The 25986-nt window shown below is 35.5% G+C and overlaps 2 protein-coding genes across 5 annotated transcripts in view; one reads left to right on the top strand and one right to left on the bottom strand.

Annotated features, from left to right (window-relative positions):
- The window catches only part of UHRF2 (ubiquitin like with PHD and ring finger domains 2), a 78219-nt gene extending 58339 nt beyond the window's left edge, over positions 1–19880 (top strand). The window contains exons 8-16 of one of the 4 annotated variants that reach the window (XM_014252266.2): positions 277–384; positions 3946–4050; positions 11877–12016; positions 13978–14140; positions 14689–14826; positions 15618–15741; positions 16145–16305; positions 17063–17161; positions 18684–19880. In XM_014252266.2, the coding sequence (XP_014107741.2) occupies positions 277–384; positions 3946–4050; positions 11877–12016; positions 13978–14140; positions 14689–14826; positions 15618–15741; positions 16145–16305; positions 17063–17161; positions 18684–18830 (1185 nt within the window). In that variant the 3' untranslated portion in view covers positions 18831–19880. Of the gene's footprint in view, positions 1–276; positions 385–3945; positions 4051–11876; positions 12017–13977; positions 14141–14688; positions 14827–15617; positions 15742–16141; positions 16306–17062; positions 17162–18683 lie in introns of all 4 variants that reach the window. The other 3 variants (XM_005522683.2, XM_014252264.2, XM_005522682.3) reach the window with 3 other exon arrangements.
- A 2025-nt stretch (positions 19881–21905) lies between these two features.
- GLDC (glycine decarboxylase) overlaps positions 21906–25986 on the bottom strand; it is a 39815-nt gene continuing 35734 nt past the window's right edge. The window contains exons 22-25 of the mRNA XM_005522680.2: positions 25340–25435; positions 24237–24409; positions 23502–23582; positions 21906–22534 (exon numbers count right to left, since the gene is read on the bottom strand). Of these exons, the coding sequence (XP_005522737.1) occupies positions 22391–22534; positions 23502–23582; positions 24237–24409; positions 25340–25435 (494 nt within the window). The 3' untranslated portion in view covers positions 21906–22390. The remainder of the gene's footprint in view (positions 22535–23501; positions 23583–24236; positions 24410–25339; positions 25436–25986) is intronic.

Below are 25986 nucleotides of genomic sequence, written 5' to 3'. Positions count from 1 at the left end.
AATGTTTATTCCTACCCACTGTTTACTGGCAGTTAAAGCAGTGGAAGGATTATTAAAGTGACTAGAGGTAAAAACAAAAAAAGACAACCCCCAACTCCCCTCCCAAACCCATAACCATGTATTACTTAATTTAACATTCCTTTTAACAATTGTTAACATATTTTGAAGTATGTGTTCATTAAAATAGACAGATTTCATGACCTCTGCATTGAATTTACAAATAGTCTCCAGTATTGTAGTTCATTTGTCTGATTGCTTTTGTCTGTGTATTTTTAGGGCATGGCCTGTGTTGGTCGCACTAAGGAATGCACTATTGTTCCTTCAAATCATTATGGGCCTATACCTGGTGTTCCTGTTGGGACAACCTGGAAATTCAGAGTTCAGGTATGTTGTTTTAGTATTAGCTGTAGTTGAAGGAAGTAGGAATAATAATGAATGGGTTGGGCACTAAAATAAGTATCAGTTGACAGTTGCCAGTTTCACCAGGACTAAGCAATGCAAATACATTATGATTCCAATATTAGAATTAATGCTGATAGTAGTGACAGTTGAAGTATACTGATTTTACCATTCAACTTTTTTGCTACAACTTTGTATAAAGTCTGTTGGAATTAGGATAAACATAATTCACATGTTAAATAAGTGTAATCAGTAGTGGCTAGATTTAAGTATTTTCTGAAGAGTTTTCTTCACATGAACTGATTATCCCATGCATGGGATGTAGACTGAAGATTTTGAAAACATTATGTGTTAACAATTGACTCTGTAGGTGTCTTTGGTCATATGTAATGGATATCCAAATCTGCTTTTAGGCTGATGAACAACTTAAACCTATGTAAGCCTGTACTGCTACTGAAAGTCACTGTATATTCAGCTTATGGTATTTTTTTTGAAATGTCTCATTTTCTGTTTCAAATATTCCTTAGGCTCTTTGGTAAATGAGGTTTGTAAAAAACTGGTGGAAAAATAATCCCATCTGGAGCAGATTGGGGGCTAATTTTCCCAGTCTGTTTCACATTTTGGTTATGTAAGCACAGTGCCAATACTCAATGGGGCAGGAAAAAACAAAGCAGGGAGGAGGGGACAGCTGTGTTTTGTGCCAGTACTGATTTTTTTTCTGGTTTTGTAGTGTAGAAAGCTACAAACTTCCTCCAAACTCTTTTGCTCCAGCCTGATCCAATTGCAATGATTTTTTTTTTTTTAGTTGTTGTTTTTAGTCACGAAAATACGTATTTCTTTGTTTTCTAAATCAGTTGTCTTTCTGCCTGTCACAATTCTTTGTCTCTTGCATGTGTAAATGATTGGAACTAAATATGGGAATATTTTCTGTCTTACTTGGAAGAATAAAACCAGAGGTTTTTAAACTGCTTGAGGAGGGACAAGCCAAAAGTCAAAAGCCTCTTCTGATTTGTTTTATGTACTTTTCATCACTTGCTTTCTTTTTGCTAGGTGCCAGATTATGTAAAGCCTAAGTGAACTTTCTAAAATCACTTAGGCAAACTCAAAGTATCAAAATCAATTCTTATTTTCACTGCTTCAATAGCAATTAGAATTACTAGTTTATCTTTTCATTAGAAATTCTGTTGGTAAAACAAAAGCTAATTCTTTTCAAGTATTTCTAGTATTGGTAGGAAAAAGAAACACAATTAGAGTTCTGCTTTCATCAAAAATCTGTCAAAAATGTTTCTTATATAAATACACTATATACATTATATATAATATACTTACTATATAGAGTATATATACTGTATATATATGTGTGGACTACATATCAAAAGACAATTACCATTTATGCATAATTAATTTACTTTGAGTACAAACTAAACACTTTGTCATTTTTTAAAAAAAATTGAAACCCTTTCTATGTAGAAAGTTAAATTACACTTTCATTTCTCATATGAGCTAGTCCTTTTTATGAAAAAATGAGATTGTCTCCGCTAATCCATGAGAATTTAGAGACTGTATGAGAATTTGAAAACTTCTTTATTTCTGATTTGCTTCGTTTTTTTTATGACAAAAACTCTGTTTTCCATAGAAGGAAATTGGCTAAATGTTACTTCTGGAGAGAGTATCTGAAGAGCATCTTTGCCATGAATTATTTATCAGTGTTCATCTTTTATGAATCACCTACTAGACCTAAATTTAATTGATAAAACCTGGAAATGGAAAGCAGGGAGGGAGGGAGGAATGAATTAAAGGATGTTTGATACAACAGGAAAGAGGAATACAATAGTAGGGCTTTTTTATTCAGCATACTCACAAATGGTGTGGAAAAACTGGCAAGTAGCTGATAAATGTGAGTTTAAAAGTTGTTGTTGATTGCAAATATGGGGCTGGGAAGAGTTCCAAGTGTGTAATTTGTAATTGGTTTTCAGCTACTTATTCTTCTTGTTATTTAACGATGAGATATTCTAATAGTTAATTTTAAAAAATATGTCATTTTAATGGTGATCAGGAAAATAAATAAATTACTAAATTTTCATGAAATGAAGGGTCATTTGAAGGAAAATAAAATAAATTATTGTGAAAAGCAACCAGGACAAATAAAGGAATGGAATGGCTTTCATTCATCTGGAAAATGCTGAAAATTTTGTGGGGTGTAGATGACTACAAAATTATGTACAGTATATAAAAAGTGAGACCAGTATACATACTTCTGTAATGTCAAATTTTGTAAACTGTTATGAATAAAATATCAGCTTTTCACTCCAAAGTGACTAAAAGTGGTACTAGTTCATATGACAAGTGGTACTACTGTGAACTCTTCTGTATCTTAAATACTATGAATCCAAAAGTCTTCAACAGAATAGGAAGATAGCCACAGACAGCTGGATCCCAAGAAACTGTTTAAGGAAGTATTATTGTGTCCTTGCATAGTTTTCATACTGTGCACAGCTCTAATCTGTTGTTAAAAAGTGTATTTTTGACTAGCTGGATCTTTGATGTATTGTGTTGTGAAATTTCAAGAGTATAACAGAATATAGACTTCCATGAAAGCTGCATAAAACTGTAGGTTGGGAAAAGGAGTTCAAGAGTGCAAAAAGCAGAATGAGAAAAGCAGGCAAAATCAAGGTCTGGAAGAACATATGAAGGTAGAAAGAAGTAGTGCTGGAAGCTTTCATTCTACCAACAGTATTTTTTGCATAACATACTGAGAATATAATAAATAAATATATAATATAATATATATATAAATGCATAATTTAATATGTAGTCTCTTTTTATATGTGAAGGTTGTTTGTGAGGCTTTTCTTCTAATCAGTAGTTTTAAACCATTTTGTGGGACAGATGCTCCAGCAGACTTTAACGATGTTGCCAGATTATGCTACAGCTGCAGCTTTCAGGTGGTCGGGTGGCAGATTACTTGAACATGTATTACAGAGAGTTATCCTGGTTGGAGGACTAGTCTGTGATCCATATAGTGTTGCAATGGCTTCTTCTGTTTCCTTAGGCAGTATGATAGTATTCCTTTCCACTGGTTACATTTACAGTGTGTTACCTTAAAAGTCCCTGACAAAATGATCTTTACACTGGGATCTTCCTTGGTTAAAAACTGTAAAATGGTACCAAGCTGGTAGATGTCCTTCTCCTTTGAATTGTCCTAAATGACTGTGCAAGTGGAGTATAGCAGTGAGTACAGACCTGGGTACTTAATGCTTATGGAAAAGATCTTGGTGATTTTTCCCAAAGAAGAAAGCTTACCATTACATCTTTCAATGTCATCACTGTCCGACATTGTCCTGCTGGTTTTCTGGATGTTCTTACTTTTCATTTTTCATCCTAAAGAAGTGGAATTCACACCTTTAACAGCATTTTGTCTTGCATTAACTGTTGACACAGAAACCTCTGTAAAATATTTTATGCAGAAAACTGATTGTTAAAAGTGGTTGTAGGTGACTGGGTTTTTTAAAAAATTGCTATGAGCTGGTGTTTTTCTGTTTCCAGGTGAGCGAAGCAGGTGTTCACAGGCCCCATGTTGGTGGAATCCATGGACGCAGTAATGATGGAGCTTACTCACTCGTACTAGCTGGGGGATTTGAAGATGAAGTGGTATGTCATTCATGCAAGCAATGGTCTTGCTGTTCTAAAGCATCACATGTATCAATGTTTGTAACTATAGAGTTATACTTGGTATTTAATCTAAAACTACTGTTTAGGCAGACATGACTGTGGGAAAAAACAGCTACTACTGATAAATTAAGTAGTTCTTACTATTTTGGAGAGAAAAATCTTACCAAATCTTAGAGTGCTGATGCTCAGATTTATATTAAAGTGAAATATCAGTTACCACTGGATTTGACATTGTTTAGGGTAGTTACATTTCAGTATACTTTTGGAGTCTGAATTGAGTGTAATATAAAATCTGAGAGTGTAATTATGTGCAAATAATGTGTTTTATGTTCTTCTTTTGCCACAATTTATTACATTCCAAACAGTATTTCTAAATATATAATACATTTATTTTAATGAAGCAAGAATAAAAGATATGTGTTGCTTGATACTATGAAGTTCTGAAGTTTCTTGGGTCCTGCTAATGAGCACTTTCAGAACTTCTTAACAAAGTCTCAGAATCTTGTGCTATGATCCCAAAAGGTGCTGAGAAAAAATCCTACTTCAGTGTTAACATCTAAGTAGAGCAACAAAAGCAGTTACACTGCTAAACAAAAGAGTAACTGCTTTCAATTTTCATCTCATGGTGTTGACAAACATTTATTTATGAAGAGATTACTGTTTTCTTCAATTAAACAATGTTTACACAAGGTACATCCCTTCCTGCAGTTCCAGTCCATCAGGTGGAATTTTCTGGATCAGGTGAAGGATAATGCAGTAAGCAACCTGTTTTTTTAAAATGCATGTAGCTGTCAATCAAAAGGAAAAGGGCAGTAAAGAAAAAAAAACTGCATATGAATGAAATAGCATTGGAGTGTGCTATATTCTTTGCCAACAGCATCAACCAGCTGCTGCTGCTGCAGAGTATTGCCTCTGAAGGAGTGTGTGTCTCTGTTTGAACAAGTGGCATGAGGAGGTACTTGGTGTTTGGATATAGTGTCCTTAGCGTCTGTCCCAGCCCCTCAGCTGGAGACAGCTCTCAGACCCTGAGAACACTATTTCATAGTTGTATCTGCTATCCTGGGATGCTGTGGACTCCTCTTTGTATTCTTTTTGGTAATACTCATGTCCCCTTATTTCTGAGGTGGTAATTATTCAGTTCAAAGTATTTAGTAAACTTAGTTGGATCCTTTGCGTGCCTTTTCAGTTAACTTAAGTGATGTTGTAGTTATTGATTTTGTAGACACCTAAGTACTGTTACAGTCTAAAAGACATAAATACTTTTGAAAAGGCATGGTAGGAGAGAAATGTTTTAGAAAATACCCTAAAAACTTTTATGAATATCATATGAAACTAATAACACAAGGGATTTTTTTTCCCAGTAACATTATTGAAGTTAATTTTTCTTCTCCTTTCATGTGCCAGATTTTATCTTCCAATTTACTTCCATTTTCCTGGTTTTTTTGAAAAAGGTTAAGAGATTAAACTCCTGTAAGAATATGCACAAAAAAATTGAGTTCTTATAAGTATCCTAAGTACAGTATCTAATTAATTTGAGATGTGAAATTTGAGATTTATTTAATTAAAATAAAATATACACATAAAAACCTCTGCTCACATCTATTCATTTTATTGTATGAGTACCAAAAAAGAGAGGTAACTCTTACTGAATTTCAATGGTGCAACAAATATGTTTATGTGTATGCTTTTATAAAATCAAGAAATAGATAAATTCATTTTGGAGAAGTATTATACTATTTATAAACTTTATGCACTATTTATGCGCACTGATGATGTGTGCCATCTTAGTGCACTTCTTATTGCTTTAAATCAACAAAGCCACATTGGGGTAAAGTAATTACAGAATTACATTGCAGGAAACAGGGTTCATTGTCTAGCTTTAGATCATGATATTTTTATGCCATGCCTTTAGAAATTTATAATCCTAGAGACCCAGAATTGTCTCCAGTTTTACTGAAGTTCGGATGTTCTGGATGTATTGGAGTACTCATTAATAACAAGTTTTATCAGTTCTGTCAGATCTACCCTCAAGATTGAGAACAGGTACTGTCATAGTTTACAAAATGAGCATCGGATGAAATTGTTTTGCAAATGACGCTTTATCCTCATTTCTAATTACATGCATATAAAATATTTGCACGTTAATCTCTCTTCTGAAAATGGGTAACTTTGAACTCTAGGGACAAGTTACATGGCTTACCTATAGTTAGCTTTTGTTTCGAATATGTTAATGTTGCTGATCTCCTCGTATTGCTTTGATAGTAACCGTAACAGGAGCATTAGCTGAAGGAATTGAGAAGTCTTTCAGTAATTTATAATCTAAGAATTATTTCAGAACAGATTAACATTTACACACTAGATACTGGACATCAGCACTGATTGTGCAATCACAGTGTTCATGATGAACATATTCTGATTTGTCTGTTCATCAAATCAAGCAGCTGAAGAAGTTTAACCTTTGTGTTGAAAACTTGCCCTCTTATTTTGTGTCATTGTTTTTATATATCAAATTGAAACAGCTGTTTATTGTCAAAAGTTTCAAGATTCATGTTTCTGCTGGGTTTGAGGTAGTGTTGTAAAGATGGTAAATTAATTGTGTCGTGTGCTCTAGTTTAATCCAAACAAAAATTGTTTCTTCTGTAAGTGTTGTTTCACATAGGATCTTAAGGAAAATCCCTGAAATGAGATTCAGAATCTCTTAGAGAATAGTACCTGGTGTGAGCAGTCACATCTTCTTGTAAAAGATTCTGAGACTACAAAAGATAATGACTGCAATGACTCAAAAGAGACCCCAGGCAATACACTCATTGTTTCATTTTGTTGGTATTTTATACCAAACCCATTCACTGCCTGGAATGTAGTATTCACAATCCAGTTCTTGAAATGAATGTCTAATAAGAAATGCTTGACTTTTAGATTTCAAATGCGTTGCTTTAACTAGAATCATAGTAGGCAAATTAAATTAGTTATACAGATTGCAGTATTTTTTTTCCCTCAAAAGTCCAATCAATTTTGGATCTCCAGCTAATAGTCAAAGATAACCATAATTTTAAAATGCTGTCTCTAAAAGCTGTTGTATCTCCTAAATAAACTACTACTACAGGAAAGTGTCTTTGACCATAAAAGAACCTCTATCTTTAGTGAACTTGGTTCGAGGTCTTAATGGATTTTTAATGGAACAAAATATAATTAATCCACACTGAATGTTTTACATATAAATGTTCAGTTTGAAAGCCTGTTAATTCACCAGTTTTGGACAAGGCATGGAAAGGAGTAAGAAAAACCTCAGAAAGGAATTCACATACAGCAGCTTACTAGGATTTCAATCTTTTAAAATGTTGTCCTACATCCATCACCAGTTAGCCACCTTCTGATGTTTCCTGCTTTGAAGCTGTGCTTCTTACTGTTCAGCCATATATATTAGTGAACACTAATATGGTGAAATGTTTTCATTGTGGTGGAACGTGCCATGAAACTGCCAGGTTTTTGCTGTCAGGGGCGATTTTGGGTAAGACTCAGCAGGAATAATTATGATGTATTCAGGCTCTGCACTTAATGCAAGGGATTCTTATTGATTTACAAATTATATTTATACTTTAGCACTTCCTTTTCAATTGGCACCTTTTACTGAAGTGTTAAACCATGAAATTATCAAAAATAAATCAAACAATGGGCAGACAGGCCAATTCTGTCAGCACTTTATGGATACAAAGTTTAATGGAGATGAATGATGACATGATTCAGTTTCAGATATTGCTACTACTGGAGAAAGAGAATGCTTTCAAATGTAATTGCTTGATAGTTAATAATTGACTTGGATTTAATAACTTAATTTAAAAAGGCTTAGTACTTTTTATTTTACTTTATCATGATTTGATTAAGCTCACCTTTTATTCATTGCATTTTGCTGAGGTCAGACTAAAGAGGGATTGATGAAGAGATGATATTTGGGAATTTCTTGTATCAAGAAAGCCAATAAGACATTTTTTGTTGCTCAAACTGAAGGTTGGAACTCATCTAGAAAAATCTGATTGTGTTTGTAATAGCCTGTTACTGATAAGTACAATTTTTGCATTATCTGTTGGAACCAAACTTTGAAATCTGAGCATAATAGCAGAGGTGTTAATGGAGAGAGAAAATAATTGAGAGCTCACTTGAGATAGCTCATATTCTAGGAACTTAAAGCAGCTAATGTCCCCGTCAGCTGGTGCATAAGTAATCCATAGAAATAAAGTGGTCAAATGATTCAATGGAATTAAAAATTTTACTTTCTTCATTCTACATTATTTCTCTGTTAGACTTACAACTGATTATATAACAACGTTGGATAGTGGAGTATGATTTCATACAACTGACTGACTGCTTGTACTGGCTGTCTGAGGCTGACTGGCTTGTAGTACTAGAGCTTCAGGTTTGTCTTCCACTCACGTGCCTCAGTATGAGATATTGGGTCAATGCTACTGTGGCTGAAGTTTGTTTGCTTTATAATGTGATCAAACTTTACAAACAAGATGGTTAAGAAATAACTTTATGGACACAACATAAAAAAAAGGGACATACAGAAGGCATTAAGAGAAGTCAGAATAACAAAGTACTTACTAGCTGTTGAAAGTTTTGGTGCAAGTGGAATTAAGCTGTGGAAAGCAGAAGAGAAATGGCAGAATTATGTATTTTAAGGTAAGGAAATGGGGAGAATGTAGAAAGAAGGGAAGGGAAAAGATAAGTGTTTTGATAGGCTTTTTGACAGCTATTTTGTTTGTTCAAGAAGAACATACAGACATCAATAATTCCTTTTGCCATACGTTTTTCTTTAACTGTTGAACTGTTATCTTCAGTTCTGCTTTCTGATCCTCTGCAGACAAACGTAGCTTTACCAATCTCATACTGGCTCTCAGTTAAAAGTTGTTGTAGGTGGTTATAAGATCCTGTATTATCTATAGATAGAACTCAAAGTTGCTGAGAAATTGTTTTGATGAGTCATTACTCTCCAATAATCCCAAATAATAAGATGTGAGTATTCCTGTTATACTTCACTTTAAAAATAAAACACCATAAGCCTGATGAAAGTAGGTCCTGTAGGTCTCCCAGTATGTCTCTGGAGTACCATTGTCCCTATTTCACTCCTGCTTGTCATAGGCACATTCATATCCACATTTATTCCACTCTTTAGACACTGGGTCTGTGCATCACTTAATTCTTGCCATTTTTGATTTCCATTCTCTACAAGCACTTACATGTTCATATGAGCTTTCTTCCTCTCCTGTTTGAGAATTGCTATTATATCAGAGTTCAAATGTCCTCCAATTTCTCATCATCCAGCCCAGATCAGTGGCAAGATCTCTGATGTTTTCCTTCTGGACTCTGTGTCTTTGTTCCCTGAAATCCTTTTTTGTTTTTTTTCTAATATATCTGATATGAAAAAAGGGAGTATAGTTCACCCAGAAAATAAGGCAGCAGTGACTCTTCCTTACATTGGAGGATATTGAAAGAGGCTTGTAACTTGACCTGTAGCATTTATGGAGCATTTATGCACCATAATTGTTCCTTTTATCCCCCGTTTTTGTTGCCTGGATTTCCAGTTGTTTATTTATGCATAGAGCACTTTGATAATTAAAGAGAAACAAATGTAACCCATGAAGTGTGGGATATGCTCAGGAGATGAGAATGTATACATAGGTCTTCTATCTGTAGGATCTCTTCAAGCGCAATGTTTTCAGTTTGCCTATGGTTAGACTTCCACCAGAGAACCAGTCTTTCTTTGAAGATGCTGGAAGTCTTTTGTTTTAGGCCATTTACATTTAACCCATTTTCCATAGAAATGTGTGTAAGTAGGAATACTGTTGCATTTCTGCTTTGTGTCTTCAAGGCTTTTTTTTGCTTAAGCTTATAGCAATTTGTCCTTGATTTAGGTTTTTCTTTTACGCCAAAAAATAAAAGTCATACTTTCTTCTCATGAAGATTTATCAGCAACCTGATGGTTGATAAACAAAAGTTTGTCAAGAACCTGTTGTGTCTCATAAATAATTTTCCCCATCCTGCTTTCATATGAAGTGTTTCTGTCTTTCATATATTTTTCCACATTGTTATGTATAGGGTCTATCAGTATATATCTCAAAATTATGTTCTAGGAAGAGGGGAAAAAATCACCTTCTGGTTTCAGTTTAATTCTTCTTGTATATCAAAAACTGCCTTAACAGTCCTCCCCACCCTGCCACATCAAGAACATGTGCATGTTTCTTTCTTTGTCACAAAACCCAGGTCATTCTGGATTTGTGATCTTCCAAGATATTTTTTCCCATTTTTCTGAACTTGTCACAGGCTTCTTATTCATTGTCAAAATGCAGTTTGTTCGAATGATTGTGATACATGAAGCAAATCCATCCTTGTTCATACAATTATCAGACTCATCCTTGTGTGATCTGTGCATTGTGTTTGCCTTGACAGTCACAGAAAAAAAAGAAACATACTCTGTGATAAATTCCAATACTGTGATATCTTACACAATTTTATTTTACATCCTTTCTTAGTAAATGGTTCTTTTCTGGTTGGTTTTTTAAAGTTGTTTCATATACTGTCCTTAATAGAATTTCATTCTGTTTCTGTTGGTTTTTAGAGATTTATTTAGTAGAGTAAGTAGACTGTTTTAAGAAAGCATATCACAGAGTTTATACATGTCTGTCTTAGGTTTTGAGTATACTTTTTAACTTCATAGCTCTTGTATTTTATTATATACAGAGAATGCAGCTGAATTTCTGCTAGGCTTTCCTAACACAAAATAAAATCTACCTAATTTCTGTAATTTATCTCTGGCCTTCTTCAAGCGGTATTTCCCTTTCTAACTTTCTCTTTTTCTGCTGTTGTCAGTCATGAAATATGTGTAACAGTCTTGCACTGGATCCTAAATAATGTCAGACTTTTAATAGTGGTAAGAAATTGACTGAATTTTATTACTGCATAGATGTTCAGAATTTTGCTATAAAAATTCATCTAAACATAATTTTCCTATCAAATTGCTATATGCTGTGTACCAAGTATACATCGCCAAAGAAATAACGTATTAAATATATATGTTGTCTGTATATTTTTGTGTTTCTGGAAATAGATTCATTTCCCAGGAGTAATATGAAATTCTGTGACAGTCTTTGTATAGGAAGTAGAAATACAGGCTTTACATGAGTGTATTTAGATTTTTGACTGTTTTCATAGCTCATGGTAAAAGATTTTATCAACTTTCCTTCAATTTCATGAAAATTATACATAGGAACTATAGTACAGAATTATTTTAGCTTACAAAATACGAATCTAAATTATTTTAAACTCTTACTGATTCAGAAGAGCTGGGATTACTATTTCATTAAAGCATCTCCATTAGAGCTTTGTACATAAGGCAGCACTGAGCTCCTTGCACAAGCAGAAGTGACTGACGTGATCCATCCAAGGTAATTATTCTATATTTTACAAACATGACGCTCTTGTAAACTCAATGAACAAGAACAAGTAGCTACTTGCTAGAATATGTTCCCTTCCTCAGATTTTTTTTCTTAAAATAGCTTTATAAATAATGCAAAACTAGCATTTTTTAAGGTACGCATTTTTTTAGTCAGAATTTTTTGGTGAAGAGGTTACATCTATACCAGTAGTTTTGTGCTGGTGCAGCTCCCATAGGACAGCATAATGAAATTGAAAACATGTCTTTCATGCCCTGGATTACAGTTTTTCTCTAAGTAAATAGAACAAATGAAGTTGCATTTTTTTTTTCTTTTTCTTTTTCTTTTTTTTTTTTTAATTGAGTTACTTTACTTTAGAGCGTTAAACCAAAGGATAATCTTCTTGCACAGGATCGAGGAGATGAGTTCACTTACACTGGGAGTGGAGGTAGAGATCTTTCTGGCAATAAAAGAATTGGAGAACATTCATTTGATCAGACATTAACACACATGAATAGGTAAGTTTTGAAGATAAAATTTAAAGGTATTCCAAAACAAAGAGTTGGCTTGTAGCACTTTAATTTAAAACTAACATTTTGCTGTATTTTTTCTCTTCTGTACACGCTGTGTTCATAAACAGCAGTGCCTGCTGCTTCTAAGAGGCATTTTACCGAGCATTATGTTTTGTAGCTTTAAAGGAACACATACCGCAGTGAAATACATTGCTCTATGGTTGCTGCAGCTTAGAGTCATGCTTCTGGTTGGAATTGTTCTACAGTCACTCTCAGTGGACTCTGTTTTAATTAAATGAGAAGTTTGTCAAACACTTGTGCGGAAGTTTTCTAATTCTGGATGTTTCTTTTTTTCAGTTTCTTCTCTCATGGGTAAATCAGTTATAAATTTAAGGAGGAAGAAAGCATGCTCATTTTCCCATGATAAAAGAAATATTTTCTGTTTTGCTAGCCCTTTCTTCCATCATAATTTTCTATGAAAAGCAAGGAATTAGGGTGCTGCTTTATCGAAACAGGTACTTGAAAGAGAACATGTGTCCGGGGGAAGAATTAGACATCTGCCTGAAGTGTTTTCCCATCTGCCAAAAGATGGCCTGAACAAAGAGTACTCCATCCTTTTCTGTTTCTAAGAGCATAATCTGTTATACAAGTGACCTCTGAACACCTGTGGGATGCTGAGAGTCATTGAGAACTTTTGTTCGCCAGGTCTGCATTTAGCATCCAGTTCTGCTGCTCTCAGACAGGCTGGAGAGGGATTCTTTCAAGATGTCTAGAGGAGAAAGAGGAAAAGCCTGATTTGGCTGCTGAGAAAGGGAGGGGGAGGAGGCATGTGATGTCAAAATGAACAAAAACAAGGAGGAAGGAAAGATGGAAGCAGGTTTAAGCAAGAACTTTACAAGCATATTTAGGGAATAGAACAAAGTTGTTTTGGGACACAGAATTAAAAGCTGTACCCTTTAGTGTCAGGATTTCTCTCCTCTTAGCAAATGACAAAGCTACAGGCAAAACTTACTTAGCTGTGAAGGCATTAGTGCACATGGAGTAACAATGTGCTGCTCTCATTTACTCAGCTTTATCCAGCACTTTGATTCAGAAGATTATGATGATTCTGTGTAGTTGAATCTGTATTGGTTTTCCTTGTCCAGATAGTTTTACAAGTTTTGTTTTCATATGGGAAATATTTTTAACATTGGCATAGTGTGCCTGTCTCTTACTGTTCTCTACAATGTGGGTTCTATACTTCTATCATGTCTGTTTATAACCCATATTATTTCTTCTGTTTTGAGATCCATCATTGTGTTGTGGCTGATTCTGAAGGGTTTTCAATCCCTTCAAGTCAGGCTGTGGTAGTAGAAATACTGTTTCTTATGGCAGCTTGAGCATACTGTCTTGCTCCAGGTTTCTAGAAGAGGGTCTTTATAGGTAAAGGTAAAGGAATTGTTTGTCCTTTAATTAGCTCCTATGATTCTGAGTTCTTCTCTGAGGTGTTTTATGTATCATGTGAGAAAGGTATGGTACTTAGAGCTTTTTTGAATGGTTATTATGTACACACTTGGAAAGCCTTAAAGTCTGTTGATGAGAAGATAGCAGTATGGAAAGTTTGTTATAATTTTAATTTCCTCAATGCTGTTTAGGAACGGATTTTTAAATTTTTAAAATTTTTATTTTTAAAAATTAAGAATATGAAGTCTAAAATGATCGGTTTGTTTTATCTAGCAATTTCACATGAGTTTTTATCTGGAACCTAGACAACATATTAAGTGTTGCCATCTTTTTTTCTTACCATGCATTTTAGCGTGGATCTCTTTTTTTTCCAGCAGTTCTGCTAAAAAAACATACTGAATGGTCTATGCTGCTTGATAAACCAAAATTAGGCAAGGGAAACATAGGAGACTTCATTATGTTAACCCTCAAAACTCTGTTAGGTGAAGCAGTCTAGCTTATGAAGAATTTAAATGTCTTTCTAGGGCACTGGCCCTTAACTGTGATGCCCCACTGGATGACAAAAATGGAGCAGAGTCAAAGAATTGGAGAGCTGGTAAACCAGTTAGAGTAGTGCGCAGTTCAAAAGGACGACGGATCAGCAAATATGCCCCAGAGGAAGGCAACAGATATGATGGCATTTACAAGGTATTCTGATCTCTACAACATAAAATTTCTCTTAATCTGTTTTAGAAAGCCTCATATATGTTAGTCTGCAAATTCTTCATTATTACTTGAAAGAAATAGTTTTTTCTTTTCTATGGCTTTTTAGCTTTAGTTTATTCTGCAAAGTGAACCAAAATGAAATTATTCAGAGCAGTGATAATAGAACATAATCTGTAATAGGATATGTAAGATTGAATACGTAAGTTGCTTTGCATGTGCTTATTAAGTTCATTCCTGAAATCAGATTATTTCATTACTTCTTCAGTTCTTCCAGCTGTATCCTAGCCTTTTGTTTGTTTAAAGACAAAACCAAGTTTTTCTTAGTTTCTGAAACAAAGGAGTATGCCTTTTAAGACCATTGTATTTACAAGAAGAACAAAAATTTCACAGCTGAGGGAAGAACTTCTGCATATAATAATAATAATGTATAAATCAGTTTTGTCATTTCTTCTTGAACAATTAAAGTATGACGATGTGCATGTGTTTGACTTGTGATAAAATAATGACAGTAATTTTGTATTGTTCTTTAGGTGGTGAAATACTGGCCAGAAATTGGAAAATGTGGATTTTTAGTTTGGCGCTATCTTCTGAGGAGAGATGACATTGAGCCTGCACCTTGGACTTCAGAAGGAATGGAGCGGTCAAAGAAGCTGGGTCTAAGCGTACAGGTTGGCATCAAGACTCAGCTGTTTTTATCAGGGCAGTTGTTTTTATTCTTGGATCCAGTAAACAGATTCCAGAGGAAGAAATCAGTTAAATTAAAGCTCTCTTTTTTTCCTTGTACTTCACTGTGGCAGCTTTTGATACTAAAAACCACTACAGACTAAATTGAAAGAATCCTGAGGATTCGGAGAAGAAACTGTGAATGAAGCTTTCTGCCCTAGCAGTAAACTGGTTTGTCTGTATGGATTGGAAAATCAGAATTTGTGTCCAGTTTTGTGATTCTTAGGCTGGGACAAATTTTTCTACAGATGACTGGATTCTGTCTGAGAAACCAAAAAAACTGTGCATTTTTATGTATTTTTCTCCTCATGTGACTGAGTTGTTTGTATACATAGTGTATTTTAGGCACAGATCTAGGCAGATCCATGGGAAGTTTGGCATTGCAGAATCCATGAAAGATGGAAAGATGGGAGGAAGTAATATTTATTCTTGGCAATGCAATGGTATATTTTAAAGCATACCATCATCCCCCTGATGTATATAGTTTGTAAACACACAGGTATGGATACACTGTTTAACACAGCTGACTATGGATTAGGTTCTTTGACTTGACTGTGCTTTCTTAATGATAGGTACTAATTTAAATGTTTATCATATGGGATTTTAAAATAATTTTGTAATTATTTTACTATGTAATCATAGAGATCTAAAGTCTTTTAGAACTTACTCTTTTTGGTATTTGATTATTCCTGAATGCCAGTGATTTTTGTTTTAAATCTATTTTTTTTAATTTTAGTATCCAGAAGGTTATTTGGAAGCCATGGCTAGTAAGGAGAAGAAAGATAAGGTTAAAAAGCACACTGTGAAACAGGAGGCAACCAGCCAAAGTAATGGAAACCAGAAAAGGCCGATTGATGATGGTATTTCTTTTTCACTTTTTTAGCATTTGTTAGCAAAGTCTGTTGCATTACAATTTCTAAGCCATGAAATCTTTGTGGAAATGTGAATCTGTTTGGATCACTAATGAAAATTGATAAACAAATGCTCTTTAATTAAGTAGTAATGCAGTGGTCTTAGTCCTTTTTACGGCTCCTACTGCATTTTTCACTTTTAAGCCCTGCAAAAAAATGAACGTTCTTCTGTGCTACTGTGTGCTGCAATCCAAAACAAAGGTGGACAGTATGAATTGGAGTAGGAATTTGCTTGATGCATTTCATGCATGTAATCCATATTAATCTATGTTTCCTTCTAGAAATAATTTTGTCTTTCCCTTCTGTTACTAACACTTTTGTTACTGTGTCTGATGGTCACCATCTTAAGCAGGTACAGAGGAGCCTACAAATACACCCAAAGCCATGAGGATGGGAGATGGAGGGAAAGGAGAAGCTTTCCAGCTCACCCAAGAGCAGCAATGGCTGATTAGAGAAGACTGTATGAACCAGAAGCTGTGGGATGAAGTACTTGCTTCTCTTAAGGAAGGACCAGTATGTTTGTTGCATGTGTAATATTTATTGTTTGCATTTTCTTTATATTATTTGGAAAAATCTTGAGACTCTCTTAAAACTTCATTTGTTTGTTCAACTTCTGCTAAATATAGACTGTCTTGCATTACTTTTATTTGTAAGACTTGTATTTCAAGAAAATAAGTCTTGGTTGTGCAATTTACTCTTGAGGGGTGGGTTAATGGCTCCACAATAGAGACCTTTTCTTGCTCAAAACCCATCCTGAAGTTAAAAGTGGTTTTTTATTTATTTTCATTTTTCAGGAGAGCATGTTTTCTCTGATATAATAAATGTATTTTTATCCTGTGCTAATATCAGAAGTCAGACATGAAGAAACATGGTTTTAGTCACTACATTTTGTTTAGACAGAAAATAGTTTTATGACAGGTTCCCCAGAGACTTATGCCCCATCCCTCTAAGTGTTCAAGGCCAGGCTGGATGGGGCACTGAGCAATCTGGTCTAGTGGAAGATTTCCTGCCCACGGCACAGGGATTGAAATAGGTGTTGTTTAAGGTCCCTTCCAACCCAAACCATTCTCTGATTATATAATTCTTCGATTTGTAGAAGAGCAGGGAAATTAAGCCATTAAAGACATTCTTCCTGATTACTCCTATAAAGCTGTGCTCAGAGATATGAAGGACTTAAGAACTTCTGGAAATACATCATCTTTATGTAGTAAGTGGCATTTATGAGAACTGTAATAGAGTTTGTCTCTTTTATTCCTTTGCTCCACATTAGAATTTTCTGAAGAAACTGGAACAATCCTTTATGTGTGTCTGCTGCCAGGAGTTGGTTTACCAGCCAGTGACAACAGAGTGCCTCCACAACGTCTGTAAAGTAAGAATAAACTGCCTTGCTCTAGGCTATTGTCTTGGCTCTGAGACACCAGTCACCAAAGCCATATGCATTTTAGAAAGACAATAATAATTGTATAACATTCTGAGCAAAAACAGGCAACAAGTTTCCATTCAATGTTTGCTGTGTAAACATCTTAATTTTGTAATAAAGAGTGGAAGTATGTTTCATACAGTTCCTGATTGACATAATGAGTGAGGTTTATCATTGCTGTCATGCCTTTGTGGTCAGTGGGGGTGCACTAGGAATTGGTCAGGTCCACAAGTTAGATTTTGGCACAATATCAATGATTTAATTTTACACAGTTAAAAATAAAACCAGATTTTATAATTTTATAACTGTCTGTTAAGAGTTGTGAAAGAGTGACGGGCAAATACCCTAGAAAATTATTTGGGCTCATTCAGAGAAAGTTGTGTTATCTTGTTAATCTTGGCATTGTTCATGTTTGGCAGAAGAGCCACAGGTGTCAGTACATTACTCATGTGTCTCAAAATTTTGGTCAGTTGAAGATAATGTAAAGATCTTGGAATCAAATCAGGACTAGAGCTAATTTTGTAGCACTGGTGTGTACAGAATCATGCACTGAACTGTGCATATTTGAATGGTGCCTACCATACCTAGTATTTCTGCCTGAGGCCCTAAAGGACTCAGACTATTATCATGCTAGTAGAGTATTCAGTAATGCAAGGTTACTGTTCAAGAAGATACCACTCCAGTAAATATCAGGGCATTGTTATGTGTGCCCTGCACACATGGAACAATTTTAGCTCTTTGAAAAACATGAGAAATATTGTGAAGTTAATATTTAAAACTGTGGAAATTGGAAAACCATTAAAAAAGAAAGAAGAGGAAGCTGAATGGCAACAAACTCAGAAAGCACAGTATTTGAATACCAGTGCATATTTGAGAATACAATATAGCATCCAGTTAAAGCTGTAAGGAATAGTTTGACAGTAAGCTGCTGTTGCACTTTGGACACAGGTCTGCCCTAAAAAATTTAGGATGCTCAACAGTCTGCAGTAAGGTAGTAAGGATGACCCCACAGACACTACCTAACATGTTAAAGATTGTATACTTCATGTATCTGTAAGGCTAAACTGAATGTTTTCTGATGAGGTAGATGGAGATTGCTATGCAAACAGTATTCACCTTCCTCTTGATATGGAGGTCTGGAAAAGTAGAGCAATCTGTGAGGCAATAAGGAAGCTGAAGATTGGTTGTGACTTACAGGAAGGCCTCAGCGGAAATGAAGGGAAGACCTCAGTAGTGATTTAATTCCTCAAGCACAGTGTTTTGCATCCCAGCACAGAGAAGAGCTCTTTTGCTAGGAGATTTTAGTCACAGGTGGAATCAGGCACCAGATGGCTTGGCGAAGACTTCCTATTTTCTGGTAGCACAGCAGACTGTGCCTTTGGTTTACACTGATTCCTTATTTTTTGCTGGTTAAGCTGTGGGTCTGAAAGGAAGTTGTTGCAATTTACTTCTCTGTCTTTGTATGTCCTAGAGCTGTTTACAGCGCTCCTTCAGAGCCGAAGTGTTCACCTGCCCTGCCTGCCGCTATGACCTGGGGAAGGGGTACACCATGGCTCCCAACAAGATCCTGCAGACACTACTGGACCAGTTCTTTCCGGGTTACAGTAAAGGACGATGATGTGCTCAGACCCTTCTGTACTTCTCCCAGTGACTTTATAGACAGTAGAGGGGAATAAACATGGGAAATACAGCAGTGGACCAGCCAGCTTGATGGGACTCAATATATTGTCACATTTTGAAGCAGCTAGCCCTCTTCCCCTCATAACCCCTTCTTGGTGTTGTGAGAACTCTATTTCTCAGCTGTCTTTTAACATCAAGGGTAGTTTTGGCCAGTTAACAAATAATTTTTAAACAAGAAGGAAGAGAAGGGAAGGGAAGGGAAGGAAAAGAAAAAAAAAAGAAAAAAAAAAGAAAAAAGAAAGAAAAAAAAAAAGAAGGAAAGAAAAAAAAAAAAGAAGGAAAGAAAAAGAAAAGCCTCAGCTCTTACTGGCCTAGCTGATGCTTAATTTATGATTTCTTTTTTTGTAACTACCTCAGGACAGAGGAAAGTAAATTGTGTCAAACAATTAAACAATGTTGGGGATGAAAAAATTTATTGATGTTTTAGCTATATAGCTACACACTGCCTCCTGAATATTAGTTGTGCCTGGTCCATGTGGTTTGATTTACAAAAAAAAAGAACCCAATAACAAAACCCAAACCAAAAGAAAAACCAGGAAAAAGAAACAGATTCAGCACTTAAGCCATTTGGATTAAATAGCAAATTCTGTGGTGTGCATAATCCCTTTTTTGTCTTTTTCTTCTATTATGCTGTATTTTTTTGCAAGAACGGGCTGATTTTTAGTCTATTTTTGTGAGCTTCATTGTGCTTTTCTTGTATCTTATGCAAGTTGACTACTAATGACTAATCAGAACAATATGAATGCATTGTTGCTGCATTAGTGTAAAGTGATCTGTGTTTTTTGCACTTAAAGAGGGTATTCAAGACACTCTAGTTGTGTAAAAAATAGTTCATATAAAAAAAGCCACTTCTGTATTAGTTAAACTGTATGCTTTTAGTAGGTCTTGTATCAGTGGCAATACATCTACACAGCATTAAAGGCAGTGCTAGCTTGGAGAAGGTTCAAATCGCGTCATATTGTGATCTGAAATTTTATATACAATATATTCCCCCCCCCCCCCCCAAATATACCTTATTAAATATTTTATGATTCAGAAGATTTGCTAGTTTTGTTTTTACTGTTATCCACTTAATTAAGTCATAAGATTTTTACAGAATTTATTTTTCAGATTACTAAATGCCTTCCTTAGGTGGCCTTATTTTTCAGGTGTGAGGCTTTATATTCCTTGACTCATTTCTCAATGAAAAAAACACTTAATTTTCAAAAAGGCCGAACAAGTCCAAACCAGTGGTGATGTTGATACCCATGGACTCTCTCACAGCCTGTAGCAGTGCTCTGTCCATGTCCCAGAGCGGGTGGGAGCCCTGCCTGTCACGGCACAGGGTTGTTGGCACAGCTGGGAGCTGTGGGTCTGCTGCATGGTGGTTGGTCAGGTGGGTGAGTCAAAGTCCTTCTGTAGGCACTGAGGTGGCATTGACAGCCTGTGGCCTACAGTGCTGCAGGTAGCTGAGTATTTTCTGGAGTGAATAATGTGATTTCACTTTTGCATCTGTGCAGTAAGCTCATAAGACTTGTGGCTTTCAACCTTCTAGTTGAGTACTGTAAAATACTTTAATGTTTTGTTTCCTACTGGATAGATTTTACCAATTAATTCACAAGATAAATTTTGTCAGTTGGAGGTCAACAGTGGGAAGTTATCTTCTTCATACAAAAACATGTAGACCAATTTTTAATATATTTTTTCAGTGACACAATCAAGTTTGTTAAACTGCTTTTAACAAACATTAAAGTAGCGTGTTAAGACTGGGGAATTAGAGTGGCAGCAGAGAAAGACTGTTCTTTCCTCACATTATAAGTCTGCAGTGGCTTTTCATAGTTTTTTACATCCTTAGTACTATATCAATAGCTACTGAAACACACCCTTTTCGTACTGAATTCTAGAGTAAAAAAATTATGATTTTTTTCACTACATATTAGGGTGATTTAGGATGTAGGTACAGCTTTTCACAGAAAAGCTGGTATCTGGCCTGACTTTCCTTTAATAAAAGCCATTCCCGTCTGCTATCATCTGCAGCCTCTTTGTGTAAAGCCCCCCACTGAAGTCATAAGGTAGGTAATGAAAAAGTTGCAGTCCCAAAACTTTTAACTGTAAAAGACACAAAATTTACAGTATTTAAAATATTGCTGTGAACACCAGCCTCATTTGTGTCACTTCAGATTTCCTAGGCTGAGTATTCATGTAGGTCTTCAAGAAGAGGCTGAGCAGTGGGTGGTTGTAAGGTGCAAAACTGTGATCCTTTTCTGTGGTCTTGGTCTTTGTCAAGTGCCTGTTTCCTAATTCACCAAAACTGTGCTTCATGTGACTGCATGATTTTGTCCCTTCAGGGGTGCTCATGTACAGCAAACAGACAGCTTTGCACGGTCTGGGGAGGTTCCTCACAAATGTGCTTGTAGCACAGAGGTCTGACTGTATCACTAGTGTGAGTTTTGGTTTTATGTAAATTTGATTTGGAACATGATGGAAAAGGCTCCTGTTTAAGGTCTGAGCTCTGGCTACTGCATGATTTAATGTGACATTGTGTGTTACAGGAGGGCTGTGGTCTCAGTGCTGTTGGTGTTCTTGGAGGGCCATACCTTAAGCTGTGAATCAGTCTTTACACAAGCTGTAGATAAAGTAGAGCAAAATGTGTGCTCTGTATAAAAAAGTGCCAGAGAGAGACTTGAGAAACTGGAAAGAGAACATTTTTTTACCCAAGATTTAAGTAATACTGAGCAGTTTACAATGGTCTTTTATGCCTTCTCCAGAATAAGAGAGGATTAGATGGAACTACTAAGAAAAAAAATTATGTGACATAGAACAAGATTAGGTTTGTTACTGCTTGGTAAAATAATTCTGGCTTACTAAAAAAATCAGAGATTTATTTAAATATAAATCTCTGACAGTGTTTTCCTTTGTGTTGAGTTTATTGCTGCTGTGGCAATTGTCACAAATCAGAACTTAAGCTCCATAATTTCATACTGCTCTGTTGGACAAATCCAGCTGAAAAGTTTAAATCCAAAATATGACAGCATTTAAAATTTTCACCAATTTTATTAGAGTACTAATACTGATAGGTAAAAAAATCAGTATGAAATACTAGCAATGCTAGTTAGTGGTAATAGGTGAAGTAAATTTTAAAATCTACTTCATTTTTTTTACAAAATATAAACAATTACTCCTGCAGTTAATATTTATTAGTATTGCCTTACATATCGGCATATTTTCTACTTTTTTAACTGTATCTTCTATGCCACTTTGCAAATTGGGTGTTAATTGTTAAAACTTTAACACAGAACAGACAAAATGATGAATCAAGGCAACTTCCAACATCAACTGCTGTGTAACAATCACATTTTGTTTACACCTGACGTACTGATTGTATTTACATTTTAACTGAGCAGTGGTTCAATAAACAAACATGGTGATCATTCAAAATATACACAATATAAATATCCCCAGAAAATCAGGAAAGAGCCATTCTGATGGAGTCAAAAATGCAGGCAGCTGGAAGTAGTCTTAGGAAGATGCTCTCTTCTGTTCAGAAAATGGAGATTCATAGGCTTCCATTGGTGGGCAGGTACAAACCAGATGTTGATCCCCATATATGTCATCAATGCGAGCAATTGTGGGCCAAAACTTGCTGTCAGGCTTCACAAATGGCTAAGAGAGATAAACAAATCCAACCATCTTAATTTTTCCACCAAATAAAGCTATAAAATTTTAATAGACATTAGGAGCTTGAAGAATTACAAGTGCTCTGAAAGTGACTTTTTTAGGTGAAGTCATCCTTCAAATCTATTTGCAGTCCTTGAAAGTTAACAAGCATGTATAATAGAAGTGACAGTTAAAAGAATGCTTAGATTTTAAAAAAAATATAATCATGTCCTCTAACACATGGTTGCAAAGAAGAAGCTTTATGAGATTAAAGAAAATTTTCATATCCTTTGAACAACTGGCTTTCAGATAGGAATGAAGTAAAAGCAGGGGACACTGCTGTGCTGTTCAGTATAATTACAATATAATGCTTAAAGGCAAGCAGAATGGTGGTGTAGCTGAATTCTTACTATTTGAAAAACAGTACATATCATTAAAATACTTGGAATTAAGTTTCAGAGCAGAAGGGTTGGTTACATGTACATTTAGCTTCTATGACTATGAAAGCAATTAAGTCTGATATCACAGTCCAGCTCCAATCTGACCTTTACTTGCAGCAAGTCCACACTGGTGTTGCTTTCCCCATGCTCACCTTATGCAAGCTCTTCTGAGCAAAGCTTTGAATGTCAGCACATGGGACTCTGTTTTGAGAGCCCTTGGTGCAGTATATCAGAACTGAACAGGCTGTTTCCAACGGGAATGAATATTCAGTGTTGATGTGTTAAGACTGAGAAATCCAAGTCTGCACCTATGTGTAGAGACTTTTTTTTTTTTTTTAAGATCTTCTTTCCTTGTCTTTAAAAACTAAATGAAACTGTGGTAGAGGTCACACACATAAAAACTGAGCAACAATAAAATGGCTCTGAAGTTTTCATTCTTACCACATTACTTCATCTCCAACTGACTAAGAAACTAGAGAGCACAAAGCATATTTATGTATTACCACACCACCAAGTTCCCATTATGTACTCACCAGTGGGAATGCTGCCACTTCTCTGGAGTAGGGACGATCCCACTTGGAAGAAGTGACACAGTTCAGAGTATGTGGCGACATCTACAAGAAACAAGACATGTTGAGAACAAGAAGTTACTGAATTCAGTTGAACATATCAGTGCAAAGCCTTATTCAAATTCACATTACAACATTAATAATTACTGTCCAGAGAACACTGTTTATCTGGGGGAAAAAAAGGCAGATTTAAACCAGGAGGCAAGTCAATATTTGGATTTTTTTTCAATTTGCCTAAAGATGCTATCCAATACTTGAATATGCTTTTGGCTTTTCAGTAAACTTAAAAGTCTGCACAACATTGAAAGAGTTGTACAGAACTTGAGCTGATATCAGTTCTGTGCTGCATTGCTAAAATAATTAATTCAGTCTTTATTCTGCTATTAATGTTACGGTCATTCCACTTTCTCTCTTAAATCAGTGAAATAAGCATCTCTCCTCCATTACTTTGAAATGGCCTTGAAATAGAAATTAAGTGCTTGTAACTTTGTAACTTTCTCTGCTCTGACAGCAAAGGCCTGACTTCTCACTTGAAAAAGTCAAAATTCAAATTATGAAAAAGTTGAAGTTTTCTCAAGAAAGACTTGTGTTCAATGCTGTGCCCCATTACTTTTGAGAGTACTGAAAGACCAGGAAGTGGGATTCTGCAGTCTCAAGGATTAGGCTGATGCTGGTACCTTGCTCTACCTGTCATTTTACCTTTAGTGGGTTAATTTGGGGGTCCATCCTGCCCTCCTCTATTTCAGCAATTTCCTGCCGAATACTGATCATTGCATCGCAAAATCTGTCCAGCTCTGCTTTGTCTTCAGACTCTGTAGGTTCAATCATAAGTGTCCCTGCCACTGGCCAGGACATGGTTGGAGCATGAAAACCTGGTGACAATAGCAGAAATCAGTCACTGACAATAGGGTATGAGATAATACATGCATTAGCAATCAGCAGATTCACAAATTTGGTCCTTTCTCTACAAAAATCTGTACAGGATTGAACTCACTGGTAGTGTTTGCACTGTACTTTAGAGGTAGATAGACTTTTCAAGTATTTTTGTTTTTAGCACTGTTGTATTATTTACAACAGAGCTACACACTGATTTAATGTAACAGTTTATTTAAAAGGAACTTTATACCTACCTAACACCTCTATATCTACTGAAAAGTCTGTTTAAAGTGGTGCACAATATTTAAGGCTCTCTTAGAATAGGAAGGGTGGCATTTTTTAGTATCACAATTAGGATTTGGATTATTTCACTGAGGAGGTATTACTGGTTGGGGTTTTAACAACTTTCATGAAAATTCATTAGAGGCACAGTTTTATAGGATCAAATAGTTCAATGGGTCCTCTTGTGTGGCAGCCAAGAAGCATCCACAATCAGATCCTTAAGAGCATGTGTACAAAACATTGTTTGGTTTTTGGTGTTTTGTATGTTTGGTTTGGGTTTTTTGTATGTTTGTTTGTTTTGGGTTTTTTGTTTTGTTTCATTCTTTCCTGTTTTGTTTTGCTTTGTTGGAATCTTATTAAGATTTTGGCTCCAACACACTTGCTCCAAGCAGCTGAGACTTGTAATCAGTAATTTGATGAGGCAGTTTACAGAACTGTGAAGTAGCAGCAGAGGCTACAGAAGACCTACAACTCGGTAAATATAAATATCTCTCCAAGCCCTTAAAGAACATGAGGAAGCCTGAAATAATTGTAACATATTCAGATCCATAAGCACAGAACTAGAATGTTAGTGTCTCCCTCTAGAAGAGATTTAGAAAATTTTCACTTGCTCTGCTATTATACAGAATAGACATTTGACTTACCATAATCCTGAAGCCTTTTAGCAAGATCTACAGCTTCAATGTTTGCTGTTTTCTTGAAAGGTCTTGTATCCAAAATGAACTCATGAGCTACGTAACCTGTAAGTGAAAAGGTGAACACTAGGTTTACTTACTAGGAGAACAGTGCAACTTACCAAGCTGTCTATTCCCACTGGTTTTGTGGAGAACATGGCAAAAAGACAAACTCAAAAATATCCACTTGAGCAAAACCTCAAATCTGAGAAATTACCAGGTAAGAGATATGCAACTCAGTTTTTGAAGAATGGCCCTTTGAATCCCACATCACATTAAGAAGAGGCCTCATTTACAAGATCAGAACTAGGAATGAGTGGTCAAAGTAGCTCCTACAATTTACAGGTTCTCTGAAAAAATAATGTGATTTGTCAGAGGCCCAACACCATTGGGGTCTTAGGCTATCTTAAATTAATCAAGATAATCAGTTTTATCTTATGCCGGAGCAAAGCTCAAATCTAGTGTTATAGAGAGGCTATTGTCTGTACCAATATCCATGATTCTGGAGAACCTTCCATTACACTGTTAAATCCTTCAAAATCTGCAATTTTCATTCATTTCTAATAAAGTACAACTTGCAGCTTTAGCCAAGGTGTACATCATTAAATTTAAGATAT

Source organism: Pseudopodoces humilis, chromosome 4 (genome assembly GCF_049639895.1).
Source record: "Pseudopodoces humilis isolate 2021_Gansu_Grassland_sample_001 chromosome 4, ASM4963989v1, whole genome shotgun sequence".
Taxonomy (NCBI): Eukaryota; Metazoa; Chordata; class Aves; order Passeriformes; family Paridae; genus Pseudopodoces; species Pseudopodoces humilis.
This window is presented reverse-complemented; position numbering and strand designations above follow the sequence as displayed.